Source organism: Alosa sapidissima, chromosome 12, assembly GCF_018492685.1.
Source record: "Alosa sapidissima isolate fAloSap1 chromosome 12, fAloSap1.pri, whole genome shotgun sequence".
In the NCBI taxonomy this organism is placed as follows: domain Eukaryota; kingdom Metazoa; phylum Chordata; class Actinopteri; order Clupeiformes; family Clupeidae; genus Alosa; species Alosa sapidissima.
Window position 1 is genome coordinate 4,759,841 of NC_055968.1, and position 24,857 is coordinate 4,784,697.

The window sequence follows — 24,857 nt, forward strand, 5'->3', positions numbered from 1 at the left end:
TGTACGCACTGTGCGTACAATTTATTCATGAAATCATTCAATATTACAACAAGCTTGTGTATTGTCTTAATTAAAACATACTTCGCGCACAAATGATAGCCTAGGGCAAAGAGAATGGACATCTCAACATAAGGATACATTAGAAGATGATGATTGGTGTAAACTTTGTCACACGACGTGATAAGCAGTTTTGGCGCTTAAAAACACAACGTTCCATTCAGTCATATATAATTTAAGCAAGGGCGTAGGTTTGGTTTGAGCTTTGGTGGGGACACACTAAACCCCCCACCCCACCCCCCCCCCACCACCATCACCACCAAACTCAACTCTTTCACCAGCCACTATAAATATCTAAAACTATTAAAATGTGCTACTGTCCAACTACTATCCATGATTAAGATATGCTACTGTCCAACTTGATCTAACTATACTGTGTAGCCTACATAATCTGATTTTAATATGTATAGATATGTAGGCTATATTTAACATTTATTTTCTATTTGGTCTGTTATGAAATCATTGTCCCATTTAAGCACAGCTTAGTTTTAAGAACCTTAAATACATGCATGCTTAGCATTTTGTGAAAAGAAATCATTAAGGCTACATTGACAAACTCTTAACCGTGAGCTGCCTGTATATTCTCTGATTCTAATATTTACAGATATCTAGGCGATGTAAGCACAGCTCAGTTTTAAGAAATGCTTAAAGCCGAAAGACCATGTTGAATTTTGCTACAATTTATTTCAAAACCGGATTACTCTGGAACAGCTAACTATACACGAGAATGCATTACACCGTTGTGTTCGGTAATGTCTGCTGTTTATTCTGATATATGGTTTGTCATGTGTTGCGTGAAGAGTGTGTAGACCTACGATATTCCACCGAGACGAATGGATGTGGAGATGGGCGCAGAGAATAATTATTAAATCTAGAAGTTATTTTTCTCACAAACTTTATCACAGCAAATAGTGGCTAGCTAAGTATAAGTATAAGTATATATACTCTTTTGATCCCGTGAGGGAAATTTGGTCTCTGCATTTATCCCAATCCGTGAATTAGTGAAACACACTCAGCACACAGATACACATATAGGGCAGACAGACGCTCATGAGTTCATGCTTTGTTTTTTCGCTGGATTTTATGATAGGCTATTATGGCAACTAATTGCATTCGAAGCTACAGTCAACTCTAGCAGGCATTGAATGACTGGAGACTTTGTGAATTTATAGATTGACATAATGTGGTGTCTCTGCTATTGCTGCTTTTGATCAAATTGATTTGCAATCTCCTGTGGTGGGCTGGACATAGCATCAAAATGCCCGCCCAGATTCCCCTTTCCGCCTTGACCCATTCACACTGGTGCCGGAACGAAAAAACTCGGCAAAATGTCTAGGGGGCTTGGTAGTAAATTTGGCGAGACACTTTGTCCCGCCGTTCCGCCTCGGTCTATGTGAAAGGGACAGTCGTTCCGCGATCACAACAACTTTGTCATTTGTTTTAGGTTCAATCATGCAATAGACATATCAGGGACTCAATACGGGTGCTTGACATGGATAGTGATGGTCTACAGTAGCATCGTAAATGATAATTCTCACATGAAAGAAAGTTTATCAAGCATCTGTCAAACTTCAGGAGCTGAGTAAATACAGGTAGTAGCTTAGAGGTGTTTACTTCTCTCAGGAGCAAAGAAAGAAAGATGACATTGTGACCCGGTACACAGCTTTGATGAAACTATGATGCAAGCTAAACAAAATGCCACAATCTACATTTTACAACACTACACTCTAAGCACACTTGTCCTGGGCAATCAGACAAATAAACTAATGTAGAATACGTGTCAAATAATGATGAGAAATGTGTTCTTCTGGTGACAGGGGAAAGAAAATTTAGGAGCACTGGCAACTATTTTAGTTGCCATCTGGAAAACATCAAGATTTGCATTCAGCCACGCATGACCCGAACAAACTGACACACAACTGCCTTGGCGGCAATAATATCGCCAGCAGATGTATGTAAACAAAGGGCCATGCTGCAGGCGGTTACCAGCCCAACCTACAACGCCCCTTTTGCCACGGAGAGCAGAAGCATAGTAAACAGGAAGCTTCTGTAGAGAGCCGAAAAAAGGTGTTCTTCACCACAGAGGAAGAACGGGAGTGTAAAGGTTGACCATAATCTGTTTGTTCGCACAACAGGTACGCAACTTGCAAATCAACAGGTCGCGTCTCGAACCCTCATTTGATTACAACGTTCACTTCACCCCCCTCCCCCTTTTGTTGTGAGCAAAAGCCACGCACTGATGGGGAAGTTGGCCTAGATTCTCCCTTTTGTTTCTTGTCCTTATGCAACATCTCTTTTCCTTCCCCCTTCAGTGCTGGACAGGAGCTGGAACAAAACAACATGCAGTTTTGCGGACAGTTTTCTGTTCAGCATTAGGCCTATCTACTGGCCGTACTGTTGGTGTTGGAAAGGTTACATTTCACTGGTGAAATGACGGGGGATTCCCACTGAGTAGTGGCCATTTTGTAAAGGGGATTCACAAACTTTAAAGGGGAAACACACCACCTTCATGTGCATATAAGACCACATTTATTAATGTTATCAGCTTTTTATTTTACATTCAATTATACAGTGCAATATGGAGCCAACAACACAGCAACCTGCACACAACAGTGTAAATGTGAGCTAAAGCCAAGTTATTCAATGACAAATATGAACAATTATTCAATGCACAGATACCTATAAACTTATCAGAGATATTCAGATAAGTCATTATTGTACCAACAGAAATACAAGTGAAACTAGAAGTTACATTATGGATTTTTTAAAAAGTTTCTTTCCACCCCAAAAAAACAGACCAGAATACCGTCCACAGAAACAGATGGTGTTTCTGCTATTTACCTTTGGGGATTAATATAGCAAGTAGTTAATGTATGGTGAGGATTTTTGATAGTCACACGAGAGTTGACAGCCCACAGGAGAACAAGCTCAGAGAAAAATATGACACTTTATGTGACCGCGCTGCAAATCACTTCTGCCTTAGTCACATGACACCAGAGCTTTCAGAAGAAAGCCAGCTAAGGCCAGTCAGTGGGAAATCTGCAATGGTCAGCCAATCAAACACAACACCAGCTACGTGGAACTCTGCAGCCCTGACTGTGGCTTTCACTCACGTAAACAACACCATTCCAAGCCATCTTCTCACTGGCCAACACAACACAACACTAAGCGAGCCACCTACAAAATCTTGCACTGGTGTTTGACACAGTTTTTTTTCTAGACAAAACCCCTTTAGGGTTGCATGATTGTAAGCTTTCTACATGATTCTCAGTTTTAAAGACCGCTTTCTGCGATCAGAAGATTCCTTGTGTAGAAATGGTTCCAAGTAGCCTGGTTGACGCCAGACCCTTCTCAGTAGTAACTGAGAGTGGGTCTGGGAAGGTTCATTGACTTACGACCTCCAGCAGGGGCGTAACTAACAGTAAAATAAAACTTTTCAATTGGTGCATTAAACTCTTACCAAAACATTTCAGAAGTGTAGCAATCTCGTAAATTGAGGTTTAAAATGCAGTTTATTCAATTCCAAAGAAATATACGTCCATGCCGGATTAGTGATTGCATTTGCGTGCCCGTGTTTTAGAGACATTGGAAATGGCCTTCAATGGCTTCTTGGCCAGATCCCAAATTTGCCGAAAGTTCGTATGGGTATTCCCAGGCTAGGTTCCAATGTAAAATTTTATAAAAACCTCAATACTGTCTAAGAGAGCAGACAGGACTTGAATGGATTCAGCGCTCTGCCATCTTGGGCTGGGCTTACCTCATGCGGTAGTGCAGCTTGATGCAGGTGTCCTCTGTGATCTTGAAGATGTGATTGGGTGGGTACCACAGGTCGCGGCCCTCCTCATACAGCGCAAAAAGGTTGTGACACAGCGGCGAGATTCCTGCAAGAGAAGGTGGAGCATGTCAGCCGACGCACGTTGACTTTCATCACTTTGCTGACAGATCTGGGATTACAGTCGGACACAAAACAGAACTGTTCCTTTAAAAAAAAGCGTTGCGTTTCAAGTTTTATTTAAGACTCAGAGGTCACAGGGCCGCATCATCAATATAAGTCGGGAAGACGCTGGCACCACGTGTGGACTCCAATTTCACTTCAATCTTGCGTGCATGTCCTGCAGAATTGCTTTCGTGCAAATGGATCATTTTGTGGCATTTAAGAACAAAGTGCCTTACTACATCGGTTCTGACACTTTCTGTTGTCTAACACAGCTCTGAGTGTCTAACACACTTTCTGTTGTCTAACACAGCTCTGAGTGTCTAACACACTTTCTGTTGTCTAAGACAGCTCTGAGTGACTTCACACATGTATCTGGTCCTGTTCGGCAGCCACCCTCTCCACCACCCACAGCTGTGCTGGCCCACTTAGTCCTGGCCTCTGGTAGATGTAAATTCCAGTGTTGGCACTGGACCCAAGCTGCTGTGTGTTACCAAACAGCTGCTGGTTTCTCACTGCAGGGAGGGTGTAAGTATTTCTTTGTGTGTGTGTGCGTGTGTGCGTGTGTGCGTGTGTGTGCGTGTGTTAGCACTAATGTGGGGGGCATTCCCATAAGTCTCTAGTTTTAAAGAACATAGGAGCCCAGTGTTTCGTAGAGCTAACTACATTGTTGTACCTCCCCCAAGCCAAAACCAGCACCATCTATTTCAAAGAATCTTTCACACACAGCCAAAATAGACACTGGCTTCCCCATTTGAGGATGAGGATTGAGGATTTTGGAAAACCAGGGGTCTGGACATTTGGAGGACTGCTGTCTAAAAGTTCAGCCCGGAGCACAGAGAGGAGATATGAAACTGTCTGTGGACTAACTCCACTGCCTTTTCAAATATATGCTCCACTCATTAGAACGAGTGTTTGTTGACAATATCAATTAACTTACGGCATCTCCTGGCTGCCTCTACACAGATGTCCTCGGCCACGTACGAGTCTTTGAGGTACTCCAGCTGGTGGGTGTCCGGCTGGTAGAAGTGCACCTCCAGGCCCTTCTGCAGCGCTGTGATGGCCTGGTCAGCACGCCGGTTCCGCCGCATCTTACCACACAGTTGCCTCCCCAGCTCCATGCCTCCTGTTAATTCTGGCATCCAGACTCTGAATAAAGAGAGCACAAGAAGAAGAAAGTCTATAGAGAGGGAGTACTGGTATTTGTCCTTTTATCACTGAATCATGCATTCAGTGATCTGGCACACTGGGCTTGCTGTTAGATGGTTTTCTTAGTTGGTTATGTATTTACACAAGAGGGCTTGTACAGTATGTGACGTGAAGTGTGTGACCCAGAGACCAGCCATGGACCCCGCAGAGCTGCCCACTGTGTGTGTGTGTGTGTGTGTGTGTGTGTGTGTGTGTGTGTGTGTGTGTGTGTATGCATGGATAAGCCTGGGACTCTCCACTCTGTGACCAACTCGTGAGTCACTCCATTATCTCACCACAGTTACTCCCTACTGGGATCACTGGACCACAGACTATGCATCTCATGGCCCATTCCTTTCTCCTTGAACCCTCTCTCTTTCATCATTGACACATGTTTTCTGTCCATCCTTCCCTTTTTTTCTCATCGTCTATCCTTCAGGCCTTCCCTTTCCTTCACTCCTCCCCATGTCCTCTCCCCTGCCCTTGTGTCCTCTCTGGGGGACTGGTGGTGGGCCCTGACTACACTGCTCCTGTGCTGGTGGGGGTGTGGGCTGTGCTGTCCTCTGCATCCCAAACAGACCATCACTCCTCAGAGCTTCCCTGCGCTCCTCTCCTGCTGTCCCAGCTCACCTGCAGAGTCTGTTTCATCACAGCCATAATCACTGGCATACTGGTGTGTGTGTGTGTGTGTGTGTGTGTGTGTGTGTGTGTGTGTTTGAAAGAGAGACTCAGCAGGGCCTTCCACTTAGGGTCACTGCGTACTCTGACTCTCAGTGGATGCTTAATGGAAACTTCCCTGACATGTACGCACAGTTGCACAGTTGCACACAAACATCCACGGTCCCCCCTGCACTCCCACAGCCCCTGACTGGCTCCATGCGTGGTCAGCCATTAGGGGCTCAAACAGACTGAACAGGAACAAATGTGACTATTTACAGCTGTGTGTGTAAATCTTCAGGCCATTTCTAATGACTGCCACCACTACTAATCACAAATCAGTATTCAACGGAACTGCATTAGTTTCCATCCTACACAGCCGTGTGACATTCATAGCAAAATGAATGATAACACATCTCTGCTCTATCCTAACTGAAATACAAATACTAAGCTTACCTCAGTCCACTAAGCTACTAGGCTGAAAGGAAGTGTAATTTGCTATCTGTGCTGACTAATGCAGTGGAAAAAATGACTTCACATTTTTATTTCTTTTTTTGGTGTATTATTTCAAAACCCTTCTCCCTGATGTGGTGTTACATGGAATTTGAGCCTTTCCGTCACATCCAGTTATTACATGCTTGACTCATCTAAGCATTAAGCCACAGCTGAGTTCACCAAGTTACCGAGGAAGTCTCCTCATACTGACAAAGTGCCAATCCAATCCTAACAGTCAGTCATTAGACAGCCCCAGGAGAAAAGGATACAGTATTGCTAAAACCAGTCTTTTTCAATTTCTATTTTAGGACAATATCTTGCTGTACATTCATAACATGAGGTGTGCATCTGAATCACCAGCCTATGTTTATTTCTAATTAAAAGTAAAACTAAAAGATCTGATTATTTATCCTCTGTGGAAACCAGAACAAGCATCACACGTATAGAGCTCCATATAAAGCCTAGATGCCAACGGAAGCAGTTGTACCAGTCTAGTCCACCACTTCAAACTGAATATGTGGAGATGACAGGGACTTTAACAGCTAGCCTTATGTATCCATGGACACCAAAGATGTTATATTACAGCGAGAGTGACAATAACTAAATAGTGCGAGTAAATGTCAAAGTTTGTGCTGAATGCTGATGCCGTTATGCTTAAAATAAGAAAGTGGCAGGCAGGTTAGCCTACTTCTAGTGTGTGTTTACATTGCTGAACTGGCATACCAAGATGACCATACACTCAGAGTCATGGGTTTGACTGCCAGGAAATACACTGATAAAATATATAGCCTCAAGTACCACAAGTTTCTTTGGAGAATGCTAACATGCAACTTCAGTGATTTCACATCAATATTAGGTTTACTAACCCCAATAACACCATACATTTCACAAAGTATGTCATATGTTATTCCCAATAATCTGATTTCAGTAGTGTAGTGTAGCCACAATGGAGCATGTGAACAGTCAAGTCAAAAGACTAGGCTAGTACTGCTAACTAGGGGTGTAAATCACAAGTTCCTTCACAATTCAATACAATATTGATTCTTTAAGCCAACGATTTGATTCTTTTCGATACTACAAAATTTCGAACAATGCGAATCGTTGCAATACTGGGATCTGTTGGCGATAGGAAATGATAGATGTTGTTTTATTATCATGGATTCAAAAATGCCAAATATTATAGGCTAAATTATAGGCCAAATACTGAACATCGACTCCAGAATCAGGTAGGTTACACAGAGTTTGTTCTCTTTTTCCCCTAAACCTTCCTGTCACTAGCTAACTTGTATGCTTTAGAATTTAACATGCTTTAGAATTTAACATTAACATAACTCATGTGTTGCAGTAGAAGTGACATTTCTGTCACTGTGAAAGTAAACTAGCCTATTTAGAATATTCTGTAGGCCTACTGATCCTTTAATGAAAACAAATGACAGTCGACTGATTCAAGCTTTCTTTAGGCTACTGAATGCTTTAAACGTGAATGCTAGCTTAATTCATCATTATCTAGATTAGCGTGGTTCTACACTCAGTTGTCATCTAACCCAGTCTTCCCCTGACCACAGTCCTCCTAACACTTTACTGTGAGCAAAATCTTCTACAAAATACACCACTTTTAGGAGCATAGTAGAAATATTGCAGCCTTTCCATAAACATTACTGGGAGTGGTAGTGTGGGTCGATAGACACTGAGACACTATTCTTCTGGGACGTGATCACAACATCAAACTCAATCAGTCAGCCATCACTTTCTACATGACCATTTTCCTTGAAAATAGTCATACACTATAGACCTACGGCATACAGTTACCAACTGACTAAGAATATCATCTAATTTGGCTGAAAGGAATATCTTGTTTACTTGCTGCTAGCAAAACAAAGATCATTCCTGTTTATAGACTGTGAATAAAGGCACTAGCCTAGACATCTAAATGTAACCTCCCATAGATGCTATATTGTGTCCATATGTAGGCTAATCCAAACAGAACTCAAAACAAGAGATCAGCCAGAATACACCATCTACAAGAAAAAAATTGAATTAGACCAATGCCTATTTCTTGTACTTAGGGCTGCTCAATTATCGCAATAGCAAACGCAATCGCAATATGAACCAATGCAATACCCAATCGTAAAAGCTACAAATAATCTTAGTTAATTCTGTCTTTTTTGGCTTTTATATTGATTCAATAGAGCCGAAGTCCCGCCCCTTCCGTTTGCCTCCATGGGACCTATCTTTCAAAACATTTTGAACGCCAGTCTATGGCGAAAAATAAATTATTTTCTGGTCCCGGTTGACTTGTGCCTTGAATTACCCATATGATGTTTGTCAATTTTAAAGACAATTTTGTCGTTGTAAAGTGACGTTAGCTCATTCACAGCCACACTAGATTGTACAAGAATACCAGCAACAGGTCTTAATTGGGCTTTCCTTGCAGATGAAAATACCATGAGTCAGAAGATTAAACACATCAGGTAAGTTGTATTCGTCCATAGACTGTACATTAGATACTGTTAAGTGACATAGCAGGCAGCAAGATGCAACCGTTAACTAGCATAACAGCTAATCTTATCGTTTCATTACGTTGGTGACGTACATCGTTCGAGACGAGAGATGTAGTTCACTGAGCGGATTCGCACAAAACCAACATAACTTTTGAAGTCTATCGAACAACAGTACTTTCTTGACGTGAAAAATTATCTTTTAAATTCACACACATCATATGTGAAATTCGTGGCACAATACAAACTGGATCAAAAAATAATTGTTATCTCTCCATTAACTCCCGTTCATATTTTTTTGAAAGATGGACCGGAAGTAGAAGGGCGTGACTTCTGCTCTCTATCTTCTCCAGAATAAGTCCCGCCTCCGTAACTTCTGTATCCATCCAACTTTCGGGCGTCGAATGTCTATGGGAAATAACATGGCATTTCGAAATATCATACCAGTAAAACATCTGTAGGTGGCGAAGTAGAAAAAAAATGGTGGGCCGATTGACCTACACACTTCTGCCATCTAGTTTCCACTGGGTTTTTTGATTGTCGGTGCCGTTAAAGTAGAAATATATCAGTAAGAAGCACTAAGCTAATGCACGCTTCAGACGCCGCGACTCCCCCAGTCAAGGTTGCATAGCAACGGCAATGTTTCATAGTTTGTCTTCACCGAAATGGAGTTTGTGACACCAGAGCCTGTCTACGGAGGTGGCACTAACCCCACGTGAAATCATCATGTTTGATAGGTTGTTAATACATTCTGATAACGTTACTGTTCTGATCAAGGGTCATGCAAAATAAAGCTATTGACTCAATACGATTCAGCCTCTGATTCCTAGTCTGCTTATCATTATCTGTTATTCGTGAAAAAAAATCTAATCGTCATGTCTTTAGTGTCTTCGTCGGCAATTTCTTTCCTTTTCAAATATCTCAATAACAGCCAACAAACTCGCACAGTCAAACCAAAGTTAAGTCATGTTGAAAAGAGGCTGAACCTTGCAAACGATTTACATTTATAGACCACTGAAACCACGCATGAATCACACGTGAAAATGACCATCACGTTAGGTTGTGACTGGGTTGTGAGCAAGATCTAACGCCCTCCTCCGTCCGCGTACATCAACACTAGCTCCCGGTTAGCATTAGTAATCGGTTTACTACTTAAACGGCACCGACAATCAAAAAATCCAGTGGAAACTAGATGGCAGAAGTGTGTAGGCCAATCGGCCCACCAGCTTTTTCTACTTTGTCACCTACAGAGTTTGACAGGTACGATCTTTCGAAACGCCATGTTATTTCCCATAGACATTTGACGGCCGGAAGTTGGATGGATACGGAAGTTACGGAGGCGGGACTTATTCTGGAGAGGTCTATTGACTACGCCACTTCTGGTTGGTGGGTTTGCGTAGTATGTGATGGGTACAAAAATTCTGATTGGTGAGCTTCACAGTCGGTGCTCTTCTTGTGCACTGGGCGTGCTCACCAATCAGCGGAAGCACAAATTAAAGACACATGGAATATTAAACCAAATCTATTCATTGACATTAAAAATGACAATTAGACATTTTCCCCAAACCGTGCAGCTCTACTTGTACTCTTGAGTAAGACATGTTTGAAAATTCTCATTTTTCCCCAACCACACCGTTTGTCCATAAACTCATCCAGTATTTTCTTGCAAAAAAACTGTTTGCAAAAGTGTCTCCTTTGGTGTAATTTTCTGTTGTAAGGTTTGTTGACAGGATAAGCATGTGCAAAACTAGGCTTAACAGGCAGAAAATGCAAAATTCAGGGAAATTAACCTTTTTTTTCTTTCAGTCAAATGTGTTTACATTGCAATACTGCAACAGTGGTTTATTAACAGTTTAATTAAGTTGCAGAGTTACCAGTGCGCATGTTAGTTTGCAATATGGCTAGGCTTAAGCATTACAATGGATCTACACATTTATTTTCAACAAATTGTTCTTAGACTACTTATAGATATGGCTTTGTGTATGCAACTGTGTCGTTCATCAGTTGCTAAACATTTTAAAGTAGTTTGTGTATTGTGTTATCAGTTAATCTCAGAGTTAAAATACCAACATGGGTTTGTCCTGTTGTCATCCCTTTCTCATTTACAAACGTCTTTGCTAAAAAACAAAACAAAAGATCTAAAATAGTCAACAGGGCTGAAAGAAAAGACTTTAAGGTGTGTTTCACATTTAAAAAACACACCATAATAAAAACAGTGAAGAGGCCCTCAAATACACTAAGATTACAACAACAACAACAACAACAACATAAGCAATTGCAGCACCAGCAACAACCACAACCAGAAGAGGGAAGAAGTAAAAATCACCCTGGTATAGAGCAACTACCCGTCTTGGGAGAAAGATAAGTACCAAAAATGTAACACAACAAAGCAGAAGCAGAAGAGTTTGAATCGCATTGGCTACACTATAAACACACCTTGCATAAGATTAACACTTTAACTTCAAAAGAAGGCCTGCCAGACATCATTCATATTTCTAAATACGTGTCATCAGCAAGGCAACAGGGTAACATCAACATCACAGAAAGACTGCCACACAAGCGTAATAATCAACTTATTTGTGACTGACTGATAGGCGTTAGTTAGCCTAAAGACTGCTGATTGTTCTTTGAAACATCCATTGTCAATGCCTAGGGAATAGCTCTTATGTCGGGGACGTGTGACACATGCACCATATTTCACATAAACCTATTGCATTTGATTTTACCCATTCTTTTTCAGCAAGTAATCCAAAACAATAATAGTCATTACTCAGAGAATGGTGCTATGATTTCCACAAACTTTTGCAGTTGCCTGTAAAAAAAAAAAAAAAAAACATTAAAAAGATAACGCCAGCAAACCTATAATTGCGCTAGAGACGCAATTGGTTAATAAGTTGGTCGGCGTAGGATAAGTTACCCCTCTTGCCAACGTTAAAATCCGACATGCCACGTTATTATTGACTAACGAGAGAGGACATCAAATCTTACTTCGTTGACGTTAGAGTCCTTCTAACTAACTAACGTTAAAGTAACTGGCACTGCAAATGGTTAATGGGCACACTTAATCTTGCAAGAAAAAAATAGACTAATAGCTCGATTAGTAAAAATGTCATTTCAATGCGGGTAGCATTGAAGCTATATATAATTAACGGAAGCTGTTTACCATGGGCGTCATATTAACACCGTGTTGATGTGAACTGAAGAACTTCAACACCAACTTAATAATTACAATAAAATAATAAATCAATAACGTTAGTAATAATCATTTAATGTGAATGATAGATCCACGGTAACATTAAATATATTTATATTATTTCGTCGGTGGCACAACCACCTTTTTTCAACGTTAACGTTGATGTTCACCATTGCCAAGCTCGTTTCATTCCGCCGACGTTAGTTAACGTTAGCTAGGTTAACGTTACACAAAACGACTCAATACATCCTGAATGCCATTGCCAACCGAATAGCTGTCACACTTTCAAAGCTTTTTCCAGCTTGGAAAACCTGGCAAATCACTTTCTGGAAAGCGGTTTTAACATTAGTCTGGTCTGATGTAAAACGTCTTAAGTTATGGTAATGTTAGCCTTTCTTCCAAAAGCAGGCTAACTGCACTGACTTAACGTTAGTTACTAACAGCCAAATTACCTAGCTAATGAAGATTTATTCAACGTTAACGTTAAATTACCTTGGGAGAATAAAGCTAAAGTTATCCACTTACCTCTTAAGAGAAGCTAGCTAATGTTAGCTAGCTATGCAGGCAGCTAGTTACTTCCGTATATCCGTTCATTTCATATGTCGGAACTGGTTAAGGTTAACGTTATTGTCACTTGAACCTAAATTATTTAAATCGATAAGAATTGGTTTAGGATAACCAATAAATATCAAGGGAATGTTCCTTAGTTAGAGTCCCGAAAATGTTGTTATGAGTCTGCTCTTTGCTGAAAGTCTCAGCTGCCACCACCAGGACCTAATAATCTCTGACGTCGTTAAGCTTTCCTCTCAAACCACGATCAGATTCCCGAAAAGACGCCTGCAGTGGTGTTCTTGCGCGTCGCTGATTGGTTTGTTGGCCTTGCAATCAAGTGAAACCAATTTAACCCTTACACTACTATGGATTGATGGTCCCGGGCTCTCCAAGTGATCCTGCAAATGAATTGATCATTTATCCATATCCTTTGATTGCTGTTGTGCTATTCTTTGTTAATACACCTCTGAAAATCTCTCTCTCTCACACACACACACAGTTTTCCTGTATTTTATCAGGCTAAATAGTAGATGGTAGGGTATGATACCCTACATTTTGCCTATTACTGCCAGATGTGCATATTAAGTAGGCCTACCCTAGGCTAGGTAGCCTATGTCATCTAATGACTTAAAGCAACACCAACGAATGTTCCCTCTGTCGCACGCATGCTATTTGTTTATCCAGCACAGGCTTTGCGGATGTCCACAGACAAGGTAGAATACTTTGCATGACTTATAAAAGTACGATGTATTGCGACATCAGATGCAAGTCAAATTTGTAGTTTCTTCTCATTCCATCGAACTACAGGTCCGCTACCCGATCTGGCAAACTTACATAGTGCGGTCCCAAGACCCTTTCAACAATAAAAACAAAAACAATGCTTGAACGTTCTATTTGGGCCCCAATCTACTTCCTCTGTATTAAGATAACATATGGAATGTTAAAACGGAAGTCTTGTGGGGCCAACTATGATGCTGATAATGGAACTCTCTTGAAAGAGAGTCATAGAGGGCCGCGAAGCGAATGCAGAATTGCCGTTCACCCTGTTAGGAGTTGATGAACCACTTAAACGATTTTGGAAACATTATTTTAAGGTATAAAAAACTCGTTGGTGTTGCTTTAACCACAACACTAAATTTGGCATGCATATTATAATTGGCCAGTCCGTCATCCGTCCGTCTTTAAAATAGTCGCCCAACGTATCTACCTATCAATTGTGTTAATAGTAGATAACATTAATGCTATCCTTCATTGTGTAAGATATTTGAGACGGAAACGGAAAATATTTGAAGAAATATGCGATCCAGCAAGCGTGAGAATTTAAATGTTGCTCTGTTCTACCCCAAAACGTGATGACACTGAGTTATATTCCGTTGTAAAGTTGTTTTCTCAACTGCTGTCAAGCTATTGCAGGACCCATTATCTCACTGACAGAAAAGACAAAATTGTCTCAACCAGGTGCAACCATTTACCATAAAATTATCACATTTAAATATCAACCATATCATAACTGTGCTATATTACGTTATTAATCTTCTTATAATAGTATATCTTCAACAATTAAAATGAAAAGAATAAGAACATGTTCAGTGGAATAATAGCAAATACTTTCTTAGGCTACTATCTACATCTACTATATCTGCTGGTCCAAGTGTATGGGGTCTTTAAGACCAGGAATCTCATTGAGCCCCAGAGGGAGGGACTTCCCATCCAACCCACTTGATGAGTTAAAAGCACTGCACTTGCCAGGAACTGTGGGCTGCAGTTTCATAGGATGTGGTGTGATGGAACAGCATGTATCTTGGACTATAAATCAATACAATCTAAGAGATAACGTGTAAAAGCATTTATCTAAATGGAAATAACCTCAAATAAGGCCATCACAAAAAAGTGTTTTTGTGTAACATTGTAAAGAAGGTCTTGAAAAGGGTGCTTTATATAATACATTTTAAGTGGACATGTTTGGAGGGTTAATGTGGCATAACATTTTCAATTTGTTGATGATTAGTGTCAGTTACAACATTTAGACTAGGAGTAGTAGGCATATGCTATTCAATGAAGATATGATATTCTTAAGACCGGGCTAGTTACATGGTTACTCTCATTAATAACACATTTTCCCACTTTCATTGTTAGTGACCTGTTAGTGTTCTGTGGCCTGAGTTGATACATTTTATGAAACTTTTGTACCACTGATGGCAAAACATGGCCTAAAACTGAAATTTTGGAAAGAGTGGGAGAGCATCAAAAGACCATCAGCTACATGAGAATAAGGGAAATTCCCATCCTACGCATTGTTAAAATATGAAAAACATCATGAAACAATATGAAAAATATCTAAAACATGGCATCAACATAGCTTCAATGACCATTAGCCTATTGTACTAATGTAGGCTATACATTTGGTGCAGAGTTGATATACAATCCTGCCACGTATACACTATGCTATTTAATTACTGTATCATAATATTTTAGCACATGGCTTAACTTTGCCATTTTTTTACCATCCCAAAAGACGGCCCTAATGACTTAAATTAAGATTTATCTTTATGAAGATCTATTTTCAAACATGGAATTATTGTTCAAATAACTTCTCAAACACCATAAAGTTGGTTGTGGTTCTTGAATTTTAATTAAAACTGTTCACATTACAGTACATTGTGACAAAATGTCCTTTTTCCCCAGCTGTGAGAGAGGGCCCTCCATAGGCCATGTTGAATCAGTGGTGTCAAGATGGCTGCCATCCTTCAGTTATCACAGTACTGTACCTTTAAGATGGACAGCATCAGCACTCTGATAACTGAACAAGGGCAGCCTGTCACATCAAGCTGTAAGAATCTCCACCCATCCTTAACCTATAGCAGAGACTAAGTGAAGAGACAGCAAGAAAAGAGCACCCCACAAAGTGATCCTGGGTGTTCACCGTAGGCCTACAGTCTTTAACAAATTAAGTGAAGAAAGGTTGCCTAAGGACTCAACTTAAATATAAGTATAGTATACTCTTTTTATCCCTTGAGGGAAATTGCATAAACACAGTTATTAAATAGAAATTAATACATTTAAGTAGGTGGGTAGGTCCTTGACCTACACAATTCATACATGCGAAGTAAATTTGCCACATTGAACATTGCCAAGTATTATTTATGATGCAGACTAATTCATTATTTATACGTACCATCACGCTTACGTCAGACTTGTTGTGGTCTACGGGACTCCGCCCTCGGAGCTAGATGTTTCTCTGGAAGTCCAGTCGCGTAGCTCGACCACTGGGGCTCCTCCCTAAAGCTCCCCGCCCTCCGTGCAAATCGCTTCTTGTAAACAACTCGATTAGCTCTCTCTTCTCGCTATCACAGAGCAGTGGGGAACGCCTATTACAATCCTTAAATGAAATAGCATATGCTTAGCCTAAAGTTGAAGCATCGCTTGTAACACGCCAGTTTTACTTACACTAGACAAACAACTTGTCTCGCACCCCTTGCACAGACTGTTCACTAGATCAGCTCCAAGAAATACGCGCTGTCTGTATCCAGGCAAAATGCATGCACACGCTGCTCAATTAGGGAAAACATGGGGTATGTCACAACAGTTCCATTAACGGCAAAAAACTGTGACTTACATGAACGGTAAAGCGGACTATCAACTAAATGCTTTAGCCTACTAAAAAATAAACATGTTTGATAGCACGCCGTTGGTTAACCAATCTGTTATAAATAATACAGAAGTTCACTCAGGTACAGCATACCACCACTCAAGTTGTTAATCATTATTGTTGACAATAGTAGTCGAATAATTTCGAAACTCAGACATTTACAATCAACGACTGTTAAAGAATTCGTTACATTTCTTGTTAAGTCGTAACGTTAGCTGCTGAGGGGAATGCTAACGCCCAGCACCACCACCGCCCGCACACCCGCACACACACACCCCTTTCAAGTCAAAAACAAATACCACGTCTTACCATGTCAAAAATAAATATTCGCTACTAATATAACAGAATGTTATAACTAGTACCAGTCATATGCAAGTCATACTTACACGTAATGTCGTGTGTATCCCAGGTGTTTACGTGAATATCTTTATGACGCAGCAAGCCCACATCGAACAACGTGATTGTCGCCATTTTTTGTTGTTATTGAAATCTCAAAGCCATGTGACAAAATAAAATAACAAGCTTCCGGGTCCCAGCTGTAGTCTCATTAATATAAATTTGTTCCGAATAAGTCTTTGAATGCAGAAAGTATTTCGATACCCCCAGGTTTTCTGGACGGATCAGCACAGCGCGACAAAGCACACTGCATTTAACATGTTTAAAGCACTGACACCACCGCTGGGCTTGCAACAAGTAATTTGCGTGCAGCACCACGCGATCAAGTAGCCTATTGCAAGTTGGTTAAGGGCTAGATTATAGCCTATGAATATTTTTTTTTAAAACGCTTTCCAATCGCTGTTATCAACACGTGTCTGATTGGCAGGTTACTTTATGACAACCCTGCTGACTCAACAACTGAAGACTCACCATGTTGTTAAAACACAACATTAGCCTGTCCTTTGCACCACACATCATTTCTCAGTAGGCTATTAGCCTATTGGTTTGAGGTGCCATGTCATCCTGATGTAGCTTATTTATAGCCTATATTCAATGTAACTATTCACTATTTTCTAAAGTAGGATAAATGTCGAGCTAAATTACTGACTTATCCCAAATCCAGTGATTGAAGTGGACCATTTAACATGCATTCTTCTACAAGTAGCCTAAAAGATTTACCTAATAACCGTGCTCTCTATTTGAGAAGTAGGCTAGACCTAGCCGAGAGACGAATTGTGACACTGGTGAAGGAGGACATCCACATATTTTCTGTCCACAATATGGCACAACTGAGGGCCTATTCGAGACATTCTGGAAAAATCGCGTCTTCCAAGACATCTTTCAACGAAAACTACAATTACCATGCTTCCCTACTGGTGCGCTATACTTCGCTTTTTTATGATGATGTGCTGGGAGGCGCATTGAAATAGGGCGTAGGGGCTTCTCCTCCATTCATTCGTTGAGAGAAGGCACGCACACACCTTAAGGAGAAAACTGAATCGACAATATGTGGGTGGGGTGCAAGTTTTTCGATTAATCTAGCGCATAGAGAAAACTGCTAACCGAGCACAATTTAGACTGCATAAGCATACAAAAACATCGCGCTGAGCTGGTGTTGACTTTTCAGTTGAAAAGTCTTTGGAGAGCAACTTTTTGCAAGTGAGTGGACTCGCCACCATTTCCCCTGCTAGACCATTACACGATTTTCCAGGCTGGAATGATCTTTTCCAAAATGTTTCTGCACTTGAATCCTGTTTACGTGGATTGTGCAATTCAACTCCCAATTCAAGTTGTCCCTTAGTTGATTTAAGCAAATGAAATACGGTTGGCGAGTTATTATTTTGCAAATAGCTTATGAGAATTAAGTCGATTGTAGCGCACCATTTGTTCATTTCTTACAGGAGTCACTTCAACCGTTATGTCTAGAATATTCCGTGCCGTTATCATGGGCCCCCCCGGCTCAGGAAAAGGAACCATCTCTGAGAGAATTGCGCACACTTTTGGTATACAACATCTGTCCAGCGGTGACTTTTTGAGAGAGAACATCGCCGCAAAAACGGGTGAGTAGGTTACAACCATGATCATTCTCTTTACCTCGATACCTATCTGCTCTTCGTGATATCCACTTGAGTCTGAAAACGCAGTTTTGCACAGCGAAACAGCATCTGACTACAATCACTACATAGCAAAAATGTCAGAAAGTTCATGTGGGGTAAAAGGGGAAGAGAAGTCGCTTCCACGCTGGCACAGGGCTCTTTTGCACGACATAGTGGCATGATTTTTTCACAATGTTACCTGGGTAACCTTATCCATTGGATTTGTCATCCGTTTTCAAACTTCCAAGAAAATAGGCTATATGATTTTGCTCTTCAGAACATTTTAGCCTACAAAGAGAACTGTTAGAGGAACAATCCTAAGATTTCAAGAGGAGTTTAAACACTCATTTATTCAGTTTATATTTCAATAATTTATTGTAGGCTATAGCCTTATAGTTTTGTTTATTTTTTAACAAAAACTGTCCCTTTTTAACTATTGTAATGTCATATTCTGTAAGTGGACAAATGCGCCTGCTAATTCCATAACCATCACTAACAATTTTCCTAGCATGTAGCCTACACTATTATGTAGCCTAAATTGGCGTGTGCCAGGCATAAATCAATGATTGTGAATGTTTAATCAATGACAGTGAATGTTTAATCTGTTTCATGTGGCTTTCACATTTCAGAGGCTGGCATACTCGCTAAGACCTACATAAAGAAGGGCCTCCTGGTGCCAGATCATGTGATGACACGGCTTCTGCTACCTAGACTAGAGGAGATAGCCAGACACAGCTGGCTGCTGGATGGTAGGTCAGGTGTAGTTATGTCTCCCAAAAGTCAGTCTTTAGAAGAATTTACATTATTTCTGCTGTTATACACATCATCACACAATCATCTCTGATTGAAACATCTCATGTATCTCTAATTATCAAGTAGTGCTTGATGCTTCTCTGAGGGCAAAGTGACTTTTGAATGGATAGTCCACTACATGCATGAGCATCTGCATGTATTAAATGTTTGCTAAGGTACTAGCTCATAGGTATGCTATGCTCAAAGAATGCTATGATGAAAGAGTTATTTGTGTGTTTAAACCAGCCCATAGTATGACTCAGACTCCTCCAGTACACAGTGCACAAAATAGGGCCAGTATTGACTTGATGTTTTACTTGCTCTCTTTACCCCATGAGTGAACTCAATTCAGATTACCTTCATTACTCAACACTAACACAAAACAAGATGTTTTAGAATCGAGTGCAGTATTGCCAAAAGTCAGCTGCAAGTTTCGTAGTTGAAGGAAACTGAGAAACGTTAACCACCAGTTTGTTATTACACAGAGACTCAGCCTTCCACTGACCTATAAAACATGTTGAGACAGTGCCGGATAGGTCCTGTTTTCCCTTGTAAACAATAGTGCTGGGTTGCCCCTGAAAATCAGGATCTTTGGCAGTACTGCTATTAGTGAAGTCAAATACTGTAGATTTGAGCCAAGAAATGTCAGTAATAAACTGAATACTGATTAAATTCGCAGCTGTGTTTCAAATACAGACTTGCCCCTTTTTCTTCTGATTACCAACTTACCTGTTGTTTAAAACAGCCTTTTGCCTTGTGCTTTGCTTTGTGTTATCAGCACCAGATTGTAAAATGCTGTATAGCCTCTTGCATTCTGAAAATATAGCCATTATACATAAGATAGTTTAGTAGTTAGTAGTTATTTACTTGCTTTTCAGAAAACTGTTCTAATATTTATAATTTGTTTGTATAATTAAATAGTTTGATTAAATGTATGGTTAAACTAGTACTGACTTTTTTGTCAGGTCAGTGCATGCATGTGTGGTCCAGTTAAGCATCTCAATTGAAGAGGGCAATGCTACTTTCTGTACCAAACAAAAAAGTTATCATTTACATTCTGTTTTGTCAGGCTTTCCCAGGACACTGGCTCAGGCCCAAGCCCTGAACAGTGCATGTGAGCTGGATGTGGTCATCAGTTTGAACGTCCCATTTGAGACTTTGAAGGAGAGACTGAGGCATCGTTGGATACACCCTGCCAGTGGCCGAGTTTACAACTTGATATTCAACCCTCCACTCGTGACGGTGAGAAGTCTTTCTCAGCAGGGCCAGACATGACTTTAGTACAGCATAATAAATGTACATGTTTGGGGGAAGCCTACTGTAACTTGTATGTTTAATTGTGCCAAACAGTAAGTTGACTGTAATTTAATTTTGCTTTTTTTATTTGTAATTAATAATACTACTGATGAGCTACACTTGCACAAAGTGCTCATCAATGTGCCAATGCAGATATTACTTATGGGTGGTGGTTGTGGAGGCTTCGGGGAATGCAGCCCAGGACCCGGTTCCCCGAAAGTATCGTATGCCTAAGTAGGCCGTAAAGTCCCTCTTGCGAACGTCTTAAGATTTGCGGACTGTTTCCTGAAGCCATTGTTGCTTAAGAATGTTGTGAAAACACTCTACAAGTGATCCAGAGTAGGCCCACTCCGTTGAGAGCATCGTAACAAGTACTTCTCACTGAGGTCACCAGCAGGACATACAGGGAAATTACAACTAAGAATATAATTATCCAACTTATGTTACCATTCTTTATTGTGTTTACTTGTAATAAATCAGATTACATACAACCTGTTAAGAAATGAATTATTTTCCTGGTTCCTTCGTGAATTCTACGCAAATGAAGGCATGTAGTTTCAGAGTTCTTTAATACAGTCTATGGGGAAATCTCTGAGGGTAATTGTCGCATCATTGTCGCATCGGTTCTCAAACATTCTAATCACATATTTGTGACCGTACTCCTCATAATAATGTCAGAGAGGGTTAAAGCGGATCTTTAATAATGTGATTAAAACGGACAAAAATGCAATTAAGTATGAAACGAGAAATTGGCATAATAGTTTCTGATTTTCTTTGTCTAAGTGTAGGATACCTTTTATTAGGCCTAAAGGTAAGAGCAGAGTAAGGAGCATGTGGTTTAGCCTGATCTAAAATCTAGTATGTTATTTAAGCCCACACATTTCCTCACTTTCGTACTCTTTCTTACCAGCGTTATCAGGGAACCGGGCCTGGCCTCTTCAAACTGAACACCTGAAGGTCGTGGGTTCGATCAGACACCAAAGAGCTAGCATCACACTAACATCAGTGTGCAAGGCACACTGGTCCCAGTTGTATATTCAAGAGTCATTTAATTATACTCATGTAATTATGTATGTCATTTCATTAAACCTGGTGGATATCATGAAAGGCTATTTCAATATCCTCCTATAATATAACCTCTAAGTTGACCTCTGCAATATATGTTGTGAGCTGTAAGAGTCATATAGAGTATAGAGCTCAAGAACAATGATTAAGTAGAATAGAGATGGATTCGGTAGAGCTTGTTGTTGCTGATATGAATCACCCTGCCTGTTATGACAGCCATGTTGATGAGATGGAGTGGTGATTGTAATGACTACTTCTCTCTATTTCTATGATAAAAATAGCAAGCTTTTGAAATCTCTCGTCTGCTCAGGGTATTGATGACATCACCGGTGAGCCTTTAATTCAACATGAAGACGACAAACCAGAGGCATTAGTGGCCAGACTGCGACACTACAAAGACGTGGCCAAGCCGGTGATAAACCTATACAAGTGTGTGAAAGTTCCCTTCTTTTCCTTTAACTCTGGATTTCTCATGATCTTGGCTATCTGACAGTAGCCAGCTCTGAAGTCTTAGCTGTAATTAACTCTATCTCTGTGCTTGTCATTTTGTCCAATTTGAGCCTATTCTTATTTTCACAGTGAATTTGCTTGTGATGATTATGCTGTTGATGATCCTTATGTGTCCCAGGTCCAAAGGTATCCTGCACATGTTCTCGGACACAGACACGAACCACATCTGGCCTCACATCAGTTCCCTGCTCAGTGCCAAGATTCCAGCGCCCAGGTCCAGCGCCCAGTCCACTCCAACACACTGAGGGAGACACTTGCCAGAGGAGGGGGACACTGAGTGGAGACTCCCTGGACAGGTCCTTCAACGACTCCATAACTCCAGACAAGTGTCTGGTGTTGTCATTTACAAGTGTCCTCATATGATGGCTCTTTGAATTGATTAGTCCTCTTCTTCCTCCTCTGTCACTCTCACTCACTCACTCGTTTCCCTCTTTCTCTCTCTGTCTCTCTCTCCATCTCTCTCTCACGCACATATGCAAACATAACCCTCCAAGTTAATTCAGGAGTCAGGTTTCTGCATGATTTTGTCATGCAAATATAACTGTCAAAACATAACATCAAAACACATTCTCCCCACTAAGCTGAACATCTGGTTTAGCTTAGTGGGGAGGAATTATTTTGAGGTGAATGATTTTCCCTCAGTTTTCACTGTATATAAGCTAACATTAATTAGGTCATTTAAATTAAAGCTTTTCTCATGACTGCCTTTGATATGTCATGGTATTTCATTCTCAATGATTTTGGTAGTTTTGGAATGGAAGGGACTGGACCTTTCTAATGGAAGAAATTGTAAAAGTATCCCATTAGTAAGTGTTGTGGTTTTGCTGGTTAGATGTATACAGTTGTCATTGTAACTAGTAAATTACTGACCCACACAATGCAATCCCAGTGTATGCAGCCATTTATGCCATGTGCTTGCCTTTTCACAATATGACCCTTTCCAGTACCTCACTACAATATGTGCATTTATTCTTAGATTCCATTAACTAATTAAACAATTGCCTTGTACAGAAATTACTTCTTGTTTGAAAGAATCACATTGCACTAATGTTCCTGGTGCTTTTGTGCTTACTTTAATGTAATGACAAATATCATGATTATTGATCATATTTGTTGGAGAACTACTCCCTCTCCTGATGAATGTGCTCAGGATCAAATACAAGTTCTTCGTTTTGCCAAAGGGTCCAACCTTGCACAGAGATGAACATGCAGTGGCTTTAGATAACAGCAGTGGTTTATCTGAAATGCGGGCCTATAAAGGCATACAATTCCAAAGTATTTCCTTAATGCTCGCCTGAGAAAATGATGTGTTATTTTAACATTTGTATTCAGTCATTGATCATTGTAGGACTGTGGATTTTTGTTTATGCTTTGTGTGTTCTATAGTCACATTGCTTTAGGTCATGTGTACATCTGCTCTGTGTTGCAACTTGCAATGGAAATGTTTTGTGATGGAACCTTTAGGGACCAACATTTTTAAGTTTTAGGTTCTAAAGAGCTAAACATTTTGGCACAGCAGTGACACTGCAACTCTGAAACTAGAAGTTCTAAACGTTGATGCTGTGTAAGGAAATTTGTTACAGGGTTCAAACCTGTCTATGAATGAACCATTAGTAGACAATGGAACAGGTAGAAAAAGAGTCGCTGTCGCTGAAGTGAATGTATGGTGAGAATTAACCATGTATTTAGTTTGTTATGACACCTTTTACTCACTATATGATCTTCAATAGGTCTTCAGAGGTCATGGGTTCCATTTTTGGTGCTAGTGCCATGGTATATGGTTTATGTGTTCTATTGTATTGATTAGGGAAATCCAAAGCTAACATAGATGGCAAATATCATTCAGATGTACAGCATTTTGCCATACTGTAATGAAACTAGTATGGAGGGACTTACATGAAGGGAACTGAGTGTGCTGGTTTTCATCCACATCCACAGTAGACTGTAATATTGTGCTACGAATGTTTTATTTCTGGGCGGTTTGTTGCCACTTGTTAAGAGACTAAATGAGAGTCTTGCCGGCCAGAGAACGTGCTCCAATGTTTCCTCAATGTTTCCTCAATGTCTCCACCCTCTGTTGTGCAATACCACAGAGCCTATTTCTGTGCTGCTGTGAGTCATGCAGTGCAGCTGCTTCGTCCCAAAAACCAAAATAAACACTTTTTTCCTACAAAACCTGAGAGTTCACTGGTTTGTTTTACCCAAGTCAAATGGTTTTGCTTCTAGTAATGTTACAAAAGGTAGGGAAACAAAAATCCTGAAATAATCTAACTAGTACAGTAGTTAGCCTCACTTGCAACATATATAAAAAGACACACTTGTAAATGCAAATGCAATATAAACCAAATACTGGAGTTCAACACCAGATACCATATTTACCCCATATGTCTGTTTTCAATCACCAAACAAGCTAGCCTAGAAATCTAGACACACCCTAGCGGCACGGCCAGGGCTACAAACAAGCAAATACTCTCTCACAATTGATTGAATTTTACAAGTCATTTACCCCAATGTACAGACCCTGGACCACATTTCCATGTTAATATGTCAACTTGTTTTCTATCCATAACACTTCTCGTCTGTCTTTTCTAGTGCATGTTCTCAGAAAAAGTCCAGTATTCATGCACAGCCATTGCTGTGTAAAATAAAAAGGACATGGCTCGAAGAGAGCCATTTATACTTCAGAAGCACAGAGGAGGGGAATGATTTCATTGGGTGTTGCCCACTAATTTGCCAGACGATAGGTGTGACAAAGGAAGAGGCCAATCCCACCCGCCCACTAAACTGGGACTCGGGTACCAAACCTGCAGCTCAACCACAATGCCAAAGAACAGGCTTCTTGGTATGTCAGTCAGATCACATACTTAACCATAGTGGCGGCACTCCATCACACAAAATGATTTAATCATTTACATAATTTTTTTACTTTTTTAAAATT

The 24,857-nt window shown here is 40.4% G+C and overlaps 2 protein-coding genes and 1 long non-coding RNA gene across 7 annotated transcripts in view; 1 reads left to right on the forward strand and 2 right to left on the reverse strand.

Moving 5' to 3' along the window:
• jak1 (Janus kinase 1) overlaps positions 1-12,817 on the reverse strand; it is a 41,533-nt gene extending 28,716 nt beyond the window's left edge. The window contains exons 1-3 of one of the 2 annotated variants that reach the window (XM_042057293.1): positions 12,548-12,817; positions 4,932-5,140; positions 3,815-3,938 (exon numbers count right to left, since the gene is read on the reverse strand). In XM_042057293.1, coding sequence (XP_041913227.1) covers positions 3,815-3,938; positions 4,932-5,133 — 326 coding nt within the window. In that variant the 5' untranslated portion in view covers positions 5,134-5,140; positions 12,548-12,817. Of the gene's footprint in view, positions 1-3,814; positions 3,939-4,931; positions 5,141-11,555; positions 11,612-12,547 lie in introns of those variants that run through there. The other variant, XM_042057291.1, reaches the window with a different exon arrangement.
• Positions 12,818-15,183: 2,366 nt separating this feature from the next.
• LOC121678090 lies at positions 15,184-16,495 on the reverse strand. Of its 3 annotated transcripts, none has more exons than XR_006021154.1 (2): positions 15,750-16,495; positions 15,184-15,342 (listed from the first exon to the last, which is right to left on the reverse strand). It is a non-coding gene; the product is annotated as an uncharacterized LOC121678090 (long non-coding RNA). The 3 variants fall into 3 exon arrangements; XR_006021153.1 differs by having other exon boundaries at positions 15,184-15,374; XR_006021152.1 differs by having other exon boundaries at positions 15,184-15,441.
• A 1,074-nt stretch (positions 16,496-17,569) lies between these two features.
• Positions 17,570-24,094, forward strand: ak4 (adenylate kinase 4). 2 transcript variants are annotated; one of them, XM_042057295.1, is made up of 6 exons: positions 17,570-17,819; positions 18,062-18,220; positions 18,886-19,005; positions 20,118-20,290; positions 21,720-21,838; positions 22,038-24,094. In XM_042057295.1, the coding sequence occupies exons 2-6, from the start codon at positions 18,079-18,081 to the stop codon at positions 22,162-22,164; spliced, it is 681 nt and encodes a 226-aa protein (XP_041913229.1). In that variant the 5' UTR covers positions 17,570-17,819; positions 18,062-18,078; the 3' UTR covers positions 22,165-24,094. The 2 variants fall into 2 exon arrangements, with proteins under 2 accessions (XP_041913229.1, XP_041913228.1); XM_042057294.1 differs by having other exon boundaries at positions 17,570-18,220.
• The last annotated feature ends 763 nt before the right edge of the window (positions 24,095-24,857 follow it).